Below are 12,933 nucleotides of genomic sequence, written 5' to 3' on the forward strand. Positions count from 1 at the left end.
TGGCTCCACCCCCCCACCATCCTCACCATCTCGCCAAGGAGGACCCATCACACCACTACTGCTCTGACCCATATGAGACCGCTCTGATCACACCCGCCGCATCTGGGAGTAGCTCATCGCTCACTGACTACTCAACACAACCTGCTCATATAATCCCTGTCAGTAGTCAATCTCTACCCCTACTCGCCGCATCTCCCTCATCATCTACCTAGTCGGTCCCTGTCCCTGCAATCCCTCCAAAACTTGAATTCTGTCATGTAGCTCCCTCACTCTATCAACCACATCATCTCTCTCTCGCACAACTGTTGTCAAATTGGCCCCGTGTGCAAAAAAATGGACATCCTTAGATGTAATCTCTGCATCTCTATCCTCCAGCTGTACCTCTAAATCTCGGATGTGCACATCAGCAGCCGTTAGGCGAGTCTACAGCCATACCATTACCACATCTCGTAGGTCCCCCTCTTCCCCACCTACGACTCCCTGTCCCATCTCCATAGCTACATCACCACCCTCTCCACCACCAACATCTCTCCCTCCCGCTCTTGCTGCTCCCTGTATCAGTGGACCTTGTGACAGTCGTAAGGGCTTCCCACCTTTGCCTCTCCTTTGTAACCACCCTCCTCCACCACCTCCTCCTCCAAAACCTCCCCTTCCCCCTCCTCCCCCTCCTCCACCTCCCTCACCATCTCCACCCCCCATCTAATCTCCTCCTCCTCCCTTGCCATGGTGCTCTGTCATCCTCAAACGGTGGCACTAGCTCTGCAGGATCTGAGATCCATAGAATTGGATGAGCGGCTCGATACTGTGTATACTCATATGTCACCTCCGTATTTGCGACCTCTGCTCAGTATGGCCATGGCCTCTATTGTAGTGTCTGAAACTCTACTATAGCTTGCTCATGGGATAATACTGCCCCCCATTGGAATCTCTCTCGTACTACTCTGGCAACTCATCGGAATCCTGGGGAAAACCCTATGTGCCCAAATTGTCTCATCACCCACCTTGACAAATGTCTCTCTACCACGTATGATGTCCATCCAATGAGGAACCACACCATGAACATATATGGCATCACATCTGCATCATCCTCCCACTACTCACAATCCTGGTAGGGGCACCATATCACCGTATCTAACTCATCCAATGCATGTCGCCACTCCAACTTCCCCAACTGGGGTTGAGTCATCATACCTCCATACATATATACATGGGCTAGTCAATCACCCTATACTTCAAACACACTGGTCTCGATATCGACAAGTGCTCCCATGCCCATATATGCAGCAAGGTAATCCCTACTCCCAATGATGAAATCTCATGGTACATAACCTCATGCAAATCCTTGTATAAATGTGCCAGCACACATGGTTCCCATGCTTATCAGGTGCCCTCACTGACCATTCGCTCAATCACCTGCCCCCAGCCCACTGCAAGCCTGTGCGACCTCTAATCTGAGCATAATAGCCCTCCCATGATGCCTGATACCACTACTGGTAATGGCTCATATAAGTCCGCTACGTCCTCCCACGGAACCAATCCATCAAACACCTCCAAATCCAGATACGGGAATAGTCACCATAGTGTTGCCTCACCTAGTGCCCTATCATAAGTAACAAGCTCGCCAATAATTGGGATATGCAGTATCCTCCAGACATCCTCCAGTGTCATAGTCATCTCTCCCATTGCTAAATGGAAAGAGAATGTCTCACTATACCATTGCTCGACCAACACTATCAGTAATCTGTGATTCGTTTGGATCACGGGTAGGTGCATCATATCATATAAACCTGTCGCGCATATACAGTCTATCTCTAGATTTGTCAACTGATCTCACAGGCGCTATGTGGCCAAATGCCTCTCACACATCTGCAAGACCCCTAGGTGGTCCTCCTACAAAATCACAAATCACACAAACACTATCAATAATCTTTGCTATGCAACATTGACTCTTACCTAGACTTCATCAGATGCTTTTTCAAAGTATCTGTCTCATTGGGTAACTCAACTCACCACTGAACCTAGACTACCAACACTCATTTACATCACTTGCCTAGTCTCAATAGGTTCACTTAGTCTCACAGGTCACTATTATGCATACACCAGCAAACATTGACATCAACTGTCAACTTGACATTCAACTTGGGGCAACCGACATAGATCCTTCTACACATATAGACAAAAGCGCTACAACACTGACAAACACACCACAACACAACCAATAACACTAACTCTACCTACAGAAGCTCTAAACCGATTAACGACGCTATTTTAACCTACAAAAGTGCTCAAAAAAATCCAAAGCGCTACAATCTGTGACACATGTGCTTTACTACACTCATTCGCCCAAACCGACAAAAGCGCTGAAACTACCAAAACAATAGCGCTAGAACCACTCTACAAAAGTGCTATATTGGCGATAGTGCTAAAACTATTGCACAAAAGTGCCATTGCAACACAAATGCGCTAATTTAGACAACAAAAGTGCTAAATGCAATAAATGATGTCACAAGGAAAAAATCAGAATTAGACTTACTGGGGGACCATACTCAGTTGGTCGATGGTACCTCCGGATGCACTCCAATCGATGATCGGCAATGGGAAACACCATTTTCGCTCTCCTAAATTGTTGCACAGGTCATTGTCAGAGGCTCTGGATTGCTATGGACACGTGTACAAATGAGGATTGTTTTACCCCTTCTCGCCTACATATAGCCTACCGCTGCATCGCCCCGTAACCCCCGAGTACTTTCGACGCTTGCCATTCTCCATTTTACCCCCGTTTTCCTCCATTCTTTCGCCATTTCCTCTAAATTCATCTACTCTACCATCCCCTAATTTCTTTCTATTTTTTGAGAGATCACCCAAATTTTTGAAATTTTTGGCACATCTCTCGAGGGGTCATATCAACCCATAGAACGACCATTCTTGGGGCATTTTTACCATGCCTATCTATTGTTCTTTGAAACAATGCGATAAACCACACTGTCTCAAAGAGGGGCAAATGCAGACACATAAATTTGTCTATTAATTAAATAAATATTTAATATTCATTTTAATATACTAATATTCCTCTATTAATTAAATTCATATTTAATTCATTCATTCAATTTCCATTCTGCTATTTTAATTAAATAAATTACATAAATCTATTTAAATTAAAAATCCCTATCTCTAACCCAATTATTAAATAAATCTAATTTATTTAATTTCCCTCATTTCTCTCATTTAAATAAATTTAACATTTATTTAAAAACACAAATCAAATTCCCCTTTTAAAATAAATCAATATTTATTTAAAATCCCACCCCACTTGCATATCTAACCCTTCTTCTAGACTCTTCTAACCCCTTCTAATTAGCCTAATCCCCCTCTCTAATCATTTACACATCCCTTAAGAAAGGTCACTTCTCAAAACAACTCAAAAGTTTTCAATAACCATTAAAGGCTTTGTGTCTCCAACAAGCTAACCTCTAAAGTCTTCTAAAACCATTAAAGGCTCTTACATGACCATAAATGGTTAACTCAAACTCAACCTTTGGTTAGAGACTTTCTCTCTAACTCAACCATCATTTAACTCATGGGTCTCTTCAAGCATTCATTGCTTTGACCATGGTTATCTCTTTTACTCTTGCACAAGACTTTATCCCTTGGATAATAGATTTATCCAGTAACCCAACCCATATGAGGTTACCCTCATGTCTCCATAGGCATTAAATGCTTCTTCCCTCTCCTCTCAATCCATCTCATGTTGACACTTGTCATCATGGGATTGGGTTGAAAGCCATCACATGGATCCTAAACCCATCAATCTTGACCCTTCACAAGCTCACTCAATCTTAGCCATTCAATCAACATTTTTCCCTATAAAAGGACTCATTCCTCAAGCAAAAAAAAAAGGCATTAGGGAGCATTAGAGCATTGTTATTATAGTGAAATTTACATAGACATTAGGAGCTTTCTCATAGCAACCCTTTTACACTTGCATAGCATTTGTTTATCATCTACAACCATCTTGAATCTCCATATGGCATCCATGGATAGTGCTAAAAGCTGAGAGCTACACTCATTTGGGACTTGGAGAGGGGAGAAACAAGGAAGAAGCATCAAAAGGCATCATGGAAGCATCTTAGGGATATTTCTCTTCCTTCTCCTCTTTTATCTTGCTTTACTTACATGATTTTTAATCTTTCTTGATATGTTTGGAATGGTTTTAATCATGTGTTCTATGTTGTATATGCATGTTTACTATCTATGTTATGATTCTCTTTATGTATTGGATGTATTAGGATTCTTCTACTAGGGTAAGTGCACAAAGGTGGGGGACCAAAAAGGGGTCTTAAGATGCCACTTTTTTATGAAATCAACAAAGTCTGAACTTCAACAAGAAATTGAAGATAGGTACACTCAAAATTTGAAGATGCAACAAGAACAAGAGTTGAAGTGCTTTGAATCTACTTTCTAAACAACTATTTTATTTTGAAAATGGTCTAGATTAAGGGTTTAAAAAAGGGGCACCACATTTATTGGTCTTTTTTTTATCAGAAAAACATATCATAGCACCAAATGTGGTGCCCCTAAAATGTTAACTTGTTTTGGAATTTTGAAAATCCCTAAGGTGGGAAACTAGCTAACACCATATAGTTTATACTAAATTTTTTGGCTAATTTTTTTACGAATATATGATTTTTTACAAATTTCCAAAGTGGACATGTCCTTAAAAACAAAAATTTGAGTGTGCTCCCCCCTAAAATAATTTGTGAAAACTAATCAAAAATCAAATTTTCTTTCTTTTTAATTTTTTTTTTGTTTGTTTGTGTAGAATGGAGTCTAGTTTCTAAAAATTTAATTTGTTTTAAAATTCAATGAACAAGTAAAAATCTATACCAAAATATGAAATGTTGTTTTTTAAGAAAAAATAGACACACTAACAAAAAAAATAGAGATGAAGACCTTAACATAATCAAAATGTGAAAAGAATTATATGGCTGGATATCTAAGAGAGAGATTAACACTATCATGGTGTTTTTTTTGCTTTCATTGAAACATGTACAAATATGACTGAGAGTGGTGCAGGGCACCTCTTCTTTTCATGGTGTTTTCATGCCGTTAGGGGTGTCTAGTGTTTGTTTTGCATTTACTTATGTTGTCATAATAGGTTGGATCTCAAGGACGAACCTAGATGTAATAAAATGCCTTTGTGTGGTCAATAACCTCTTAGGTGCACATATAAGCCTAGAGGTGTATTAGGCCATGTGGGATTGAATCATGAGATTTTGTGTTTATGATCCTAGAATGTTGTCTTAAGTGTTTTAAAGGTTAATGATGTCCTTATCTATGTTTGGTAAGGTTTAGGTACCTAGGAATTCAAAGTTGCATAAAAGTTGTCATTGTTGTCAAAGCAACTTTTGAAAAGTTGCCGGTTGGAATGTAACCTCTTTCCAATGGTCACAACCATTTCAAATTTGGTTGTGGTCATTGAGAGGAGCCTATTTGTTCTTTTACAACTGATGAGAAAGGTTGGTTGAAGGCACAAATTGATTTGGAGAAGTTTGGTGGAGAGTATGAAATGAAACAAATTTGATTTTGCCTGAATTCTGTTACTTTTCCGTACTGTCCGTACTGAACGTTGAATTATTTTGTAAAACTTTGGCTTGGTATAGTATAAAACTGAATAATCTTTCATATGAATTTGGCCTGACCCCTTGAAGTGGTGTTTGGGAGGAGATATCGACAATTTGCTTCTATAGGTCCGAAAACCCTTAATTTCCCTAGGATGTTGCAAAGATGAGGCCCTAACTTGCAATCTAGTCATTGGATCTCAACGGCCTTGCATAAGATGCAAGTTAGGGGGGTGTATTATGATATTCCAAAGGGGCGAGATTAGGGGAGTTGGATTGGTATTTTTACCACCAAGCCCTAGCCTAAACTTTGTAAGGGTTTAGACTAGTACAATCAAGAATTGATGGATTGCATGATGCCAAACATTAGAAGAATGAGTTAGATGGTTGAGTTGGTACATTCAGAAATTAGACAATCCCTCTGAAGCATTGGATCTTCCTTGTGGTCCCATTCCCGTACACTTCCTTTGTAACCCAGGCCTAATCTGATCAACTAGGTATGTGACCCAAATAGGTGTCTAGGAGTGCAGGAGCAAGTTGGAGATCTGGTTCTTTGGAGTCTTAGAGAAGTTCCAAAAGGGTATTTGAAACTACAATTATAATTTACCAGTATAATCTTCTACCGGTGTAAACTGGATGCCAGTGTGAATGAGCCTTGTTGTATCTGTTGGTGCCGGTAGGTGAAGTCTATTGCCGGTTGAACCTATGGAATCTTGTTGCCATCAATGATAAAAAGGTTGTGAAAGTCTTGTGAGACCCTAAGGGAATAGGGAAGGTGTTTTCCAACCCTTGTGAGGGATAAAGTTCAATTTTTGGTTTTGGCGTGAGTTGAGGCCATCACAGGCTTGAGATTATGAGAGTGAAAGGTGAGAGAGTGTGTGGGTTTGCCACACTACTACTAAAGACCTCTGCATCACAGAGCATAGACAAAAATGTGAGAAATTTTTTCATGTTTGCTAGAAAAACGCATCTCAGGCTCGAGGAGGACGTCCAAGCCTAAGGCTTGGTGTTTCCCAAGACAGTTACTTTGGTGCATGCCAAATTTGGTGTGCACCAAATTCAAAAGATTCATTTTTTAAGTTTGGTGCATGCCAAATTTAGCGAGTGCCAAATATTGTGTACACCAATGTATAATATCAACAATTTTTCAATCTCTCTCTCCCTCACTTTATTTGTTAGTGCAATATATACATAAAATAAAACATTTAAGTATAAGTCATATTTCTTATACTTTAAGTTATATTTTATGTATATATTGGTAGTATGTTTGAGAGTGGTTTCAAATCTCTAGGAGTTGTAATGATTCTAGTTTTTAGAATTTTTATATAAATTCTAGAAATAGTCAAATTTCAGTAATCAACATGCTCATATCAACATTCTCTCTCTAGTCTCCCTGTCTTTCCATGCATTCTCCCCCCCCTCTCTCTCTCCCTAAAACCCTAACTCTTTCTCTCTGGTATCTCCCTCTCTTTCCCTATGTTGCCTCTATCTCTCTCTCTTAGTTCTCTCCCTCTCTTTCCCTCCCTCCCTCTCTTGCACTTGGGCTCTCTCTCTTGTCTCTCCCTCAACCCCCACCTTCCTCCCACTCTCTCTTTCACTTGGGCTCTCTCTCTCTCAACCCCTCACTTCTTCCATCCCTCTTTAACTTTGGCTCTCTCTGGTCTCTTACTCTCTTTCCATCCCTTCTTCTTACTTAGGCTCTCTTTGTTTGCTACTCTATCTTTTTCTCTCTTTCCCTCCCCCTCTCTCTTTTACTTGGTCTCTCTCTTTCTAGTCTCTTACTCTCTTTCCATCCATTCCTCCCTCACTCGGGTTCCATCCGTATCACTTTCTCTTTCTTTCTCTTAGGTATCTTTCTTCTCTCTATCTTGGGCACTCTCTCTGTCTCTCTATTTGGTCTTTTCCTCTCTTTCCCTCAACTCCTACATTCCTCCCCCCTCTATCTCTCTCTCACACACATTGGCGCTCTCTCCCTATAATCTCTTCCTCTCTTTCCATCCCTTCCCCCCTCTCACTTAGGATCTCTCTCTCTCTCTCTCTCAGATCTCTCCCTCTTTCTCTCAGATCTCTCCCTGTTTCTCACAACTCCTCCCTTCCCCACCCCCCTCTCTCTCTCAAGTCTCTCCCTCTCTCCTACTTGGGCTCTCTTTCTCTAGAGGTGAGAGACCTAGAGCCTACGAAGAGAGAGTTGAGAGATTTGGAGAGAGAGATAGAGGGGGATAGAGATGGGTAATGAGATAGGGAGGGAGAAGTAGAGAGATGTACATGGAATGAGGGAGAGACATAGGGATGGCGAGAGAGAAGAGATAGGAAGGTAGGTAGGAATAGAGATGCCAGTAAGGAGGGAAGGAAAGGTAGAGAAGAGAGGGTGGGAGAGACCTAGAGAGGGAAGATGTAGAGAGATGAAGGAGAGAGAGATGTTCATAAAGAGATAAATAGGGGTAAGGATATAGGGAGAGAGATGGAGAGGGATGAAAAGAACTAGAGAGAAAAGAGAACTACAACCTGGGGAGAGAGGGATGAGAGACCTAGGGGAAATACAAAGGTGAGAGAGATAGACGAGGAGAGAGGTGGGTAATGAGATATGGATGGAGAGGTAGAGAGGTAAAGATAGAGGGAAGGAGAGACCTAGGGATGGGGAGAGATAGAGGGTGAGAGGGAGAAGTAGTGATTGAGAGAATGGAGAAAGAGAGAGGGGAGATAAATATTAAGAGAGGGAGAGAGAAGAGAGAGCAAGGAAGGGATAGAGATGGGGGCAAGGAATTAAGGTGAGGTACAAAGGGAGAGAAAGGTGCGAGACCTAGAGAAATAAAGGTAGTGAGGGGAAGGTGTGTAAAGATAGAGAGAAAATACATAGTAGAGAGTGAAGGGTAGTTAAGAGAGGTGAAGAAATAGTGTTAGATCTTAGTGTTGAGAGGAGAGAGTGAGATAGAGAAAGGTAGAAATGGGATAGAGGAAGAGTGATAGAGAGAGATCTTTACGTTTAGAGTTTGGAGGAGATAAAGAAAATGGCATAAAGAGAGTGAGATAATGTTGATAGAAGCATGTTGATTACTAAAAATTGACTCTCTAAAAATTTAAATGATCATCTAAAACTTATAATCTACATTATAACTCCTAGAGATCTGAAACCACTCTCAAACATCCTACCAATATATACATAAAATATGGTGAGCACCCTATTTGGCATGCACCAAATGGCTACATCTGGGCCAAAAAAGTTTGGCAACGTTTTGGTCCCCCATCTTGGTGCACTTACCCACTATTCTTCTATGATGCTTCTATGTTGTACATGCTTATGATGGATGCTTCTATATGAGATGTGTGGTATTACATAGATGATTAATATGATGTATGTTTTTGATGCAATGATTTCTATGATGTATGAATATGGTGATTATGATTCTATTTGAGGTCCATGGTATTATGCAAATGTTTAATACGATGTATGCTTTTGATACAATGATTTTTATACATGGAGGCATATGATTTATGAATCTTTAATGTAGGACTGCATGTCCCTAATATAATATTTACTTTATGGATGCATATGTATGGAAACCTAATGTGTATGCATACTATCATTATCCTTTATATGTTTATGGATGCATAATGACATGTCCTATGTTTTGTATTTTTGAGATGCCTATATATGATGATGTGATGAGATGATATGCTTATATTCTAACATGTTAATGGACACAAGATGCACTTGTTTTTGCATGCCAAAGTACAAGGCCAAAATGACTATGAGAACTGATGGAGGAATAGTTAGTTAGAAGAATGAATTAGTGAGAGTGTAGAATAGTTGGGAGATAGAGGTGATTGGTAGATGATTGACTTTAGATGGTGATGCATACATATTGAATTCATTTTGTACTTTTATTGGTGTACAATGATATCATGGGGGCTTGAATGGCTAGGCAATATTATATCACGTGCATTCATATTGGGGGGTTTAATATCTCAAAAAATAAGCTCAATATATTGCCTATTTGGTGAAAATAGGGTTTTTTTAAAATTTGGGCTATGAAAAAATGCAATATATGGTCAAAATAGGGGGGTTTTTAATTTGGGTTGTGTATTGGGAGGGGGTGACAAAAAATGATTATAGGGCAATATTTTTTGAAAATAGGGGGATTGATATGAATAGATGTTCTATAACTTAGGCTCAATAAGTGAAACCCCCATGAACGATATCATGATTGGGCCTTATTATATGACAAATGGAGGTGTGTGCAGTAAGATATGAAGCACCAAGGTGTAGATGCTTTCCCACTGCATTAATGAGCATATTGCAAGTAAGGAATGTTTCCATCCATCATAGGGTTTGTGTGTTAAGGGTCAAGGTATGTGCGATAGTCACAAGCATAGTGATCCCTAACCTTAGGATTACATAGGATCCTTGTTGAATGAACATGCCAACATAAACACCCAAAACACCTTTGCCCCATAATTTCATGCAAACACACCACAAATAACAAACAAAGAAAAATGAGATCATAAACCATCTTGGCTCCTCTAGTCACTTGACCAAACAAGTCAACAATAATACTAATATTTTTCATTATTGATTGCTTGTGTTTTGGTGATGATGATGATGTTTGGTTTCAGAGATGCAATATCCTACATAAGATAGATCTTTCTGGTTTCTAGTGTACCCTTCCTTGTGTAAGACAGGTTAATAGGTGATTGATATGGATTGATTTATTGAGATCGATTAGACTTGGATGGGTTTGATTGTAGACTTGATTGATTTATTGTCTATTGTTATGTGATTTGTTAAGCATAATGTTTTGATCTATTTTATGTCTACTTAGATATTTATCATTGCAATGGTATAACTTATTACATTGGATTTTTATGATCATCTTTTTCAATTTTAAGGCTTTTCTTCATAACATTTTTTTATATTTAGGGTTTTTTTAGCACAATTTATACTTTTTATTGTTTTTTTAAAGACTTTTTATGTTTTTTATTGTTTTTTCTAGGACTTTTTATGAATTTTATTGATTTTTATTGAATTTTTTAAGGACCTTTTATGATTTTTATTGATTTTTTTACAAACCATGAAATAAGATTTCCCCAAGTCAAGTCTAGGACCATTGATTGTGGGAATGGGGAGGTGGATTGATTTATTGTGAAGATGGAATAGTGACCCTAAAAACTGTCTAATCTTAGGCCATAAGAGGTGTATGAACATGTTTTATTATGGGATATGGGATGAAAGTGGCAAATGAGCTCATGGTATGATGGTTAGTTAAATAGAAAACTAATAGATGATAGAGCTAAACCTTCTACACATGGCACCTATTTGCCAAGTTTTCACCATGGTACTTACCCAAAGCGCCTGTTTGCTAGGTTTTCATTGTAGGGTGAATAATTTCTCTGTAATTTCTTGCTATATTTTTTATTTTTTTGAGATCACACAAGATGCCTGTTTACTAGGTTTTTATCAGGGTGATTATTTTTCTTTTGTATTTTTATGTTGTTTTTTATTTTTTTGACATTTTTCAATTTTTTTTTGATATTTTAAAAGGATAATTTGAGGATCCAATATGAAATTTTTTGAGGTTCATGCTATTAATTGACTCTTCAAGAAGCTCCCCTTCAGGTGTAGTGAGTTGGTACATGCCAGATCCATATGTAGTCATGATGACATAAGTTCTCAACTAGCTTTATTCAAACTTTCTTGGTCTCTCACGTTTTGTCAAATTCCTTTGGTTTTCTTTGAGGACCAAATCTCTTATCTCAAAGAATTTGATTCTTACCCTTTCATTATAGTTGGGACTAAGATGATTTAGGTATGCCTACAAGTGATTGAGTGTGTTTTGGTGCTTATCATCTAGCAGCTCAAGCTCCTATAATTTGGCTATTCTGTTGTCTTCATTTGAAATCAAGTTTGTAGAGATACTATTAGTGATGGCAACTCGACCTCAATTGAGAGAATGACTTTGGGTCCATGAATTAGGAAAAATGGAGTAGCTCCTATTGGGCTATGAATGTTGGTTTTGTATGCCCATAAGAAAGGATTCAACTAAAGGTGTTAGTCACGACCAAAGTCATTAACAATTTTCTTTAGGATATTGAGGATCATTTTATTGGTTGTCTTAGCTTGACCATTACTTTGGGGATAATAAGGGGTGGCAAAGTGGTGTTGGATGTGGAACTTGTCACATAATTCTCAAACATCTTGGTTCTTGAATGGGTGATTGTTGTCTGTGACAATGGATAATGGGAGTCCATACCAACATATGATATAATTGAGTAAAAACTTGGTGATTTGATTACCAATAACATTAGTGAGGGGAATGAATTCTATCCACTTCATAAAATAATTAGTGGTATTAAGGATAAACTTATTTTTGTTGGAAGAAGTTGGGTTGATTTCTTGACGAGGTTGAGTCCCCATTGAGAGAATGGCCATGGAGATGTTATTGGTTGCAATTCCTAAGATGGTGTGTGTATCAGGCCCCATGTATTTGGAATTGGCGACATCTTTAAACAAAATTGTAGGCATCCCTTTCCATTATTGGCCAACAATATCTAGTCCTCATGAGATTCTTTACTAGGGTTGGAACACTAGAATTGGCTCCACAAATACCATTGTGTACCTCTGGTAAAGTTGTTTGTACTTCTGTTGAGTTGAGAAATCTAAGGAGAGTTCCATTGAGACTTTTATGATATAGGGTATTAGTGATGATAATGTATTTATTTTCTTGTCGGATGAGGGATTTGTGTTGGTTTTTAGACAAGTCAAGGGAAAGGTCTTGGTGATGGCAATAGGCATAAATATCCTTTTACCAAGGGGAATTAGGGCCAATGATCTCATAGACAAATTTAGATTGGGGAATGTTGAATGTCGGGATCCTTAGCTTCTCTACCAAGAAATCAAAGTGCATTACATTGTTAAGCATATCAAGCAAGTATCCTATGGTGGCCATTATATTAGCCACTTTGTTCTGAATCCTTGGGATTATTTCAAAAAACAATGTGGTCAAAATATTTCTTCAAGTCATCTACCATATGATTGTAAGGTAGTAGTTTGTCATCTTTTATAAGGTAATCATCATTGATTTGTCTAACCACAAGTTGAAAGTCACCATAGACATGAATGTTCTTTATTTTCCATTGGACCATTGTTTTGAGACCAGTGATAAGGGCTTCATACTTTTTTGTGTTGTTGGTGAAGACAAAGTTTAATCTATAGGACTTTAGAATAACATCCCCTTAGGGCATGATAAATAGGATACCTACTCCTACTCCATGCTGAGTGTAAGAACTATCAAAATGTATCCTCCAATGGATTGATGCT

The 12,933-nt window shown here is 38.7% G+C and overlaps 1 protein-coding gene across 1 annotated transcript; it reads right to left on the bottom strand.

Annotated features, from left to right (window-relative positions):
• Positions 1-423: 423 nt before the first annotated feature.
• LOC131056891 (glycine-rich RNA-binding protein 10-like) lies at positions 424-699 on the bottom strand. The gene has a single exon (XM_057991164.2). It carries the CDS (start codon positions 697-699, stop codon positions 424-426), a length of 276 nt encoding a protein of 91 aa, XP_057847147.2.
• Positions 700-12,933: the final 12,234 nt, after the last annotated feature.

Source organism: Cryptomeria japonica, chromosome 7 (genome assembly GCF_030272615.1).
Source record: "Cryptomeria japonica chromosome 7, Sugi_1.0, whole genome shotgun sequence".
Classification (NCBI taxonomy): domain Eukaryota; kingdom Viridiplantae; phylum Streptophyta; class Pinopsida; order Cupressales; family Cupressaceae; genus Cryptomeria; species Cryptomeria japonica.

Coding starts and splice junctions, on each gene's coding strand:
- LOC131056891 (XM_057991164.2), bottom strand. CDS start 699: ATGGGGGGTGGAGATGGTGAGGGAGGTGGAGGAGGGGGAGGAGGGGGA.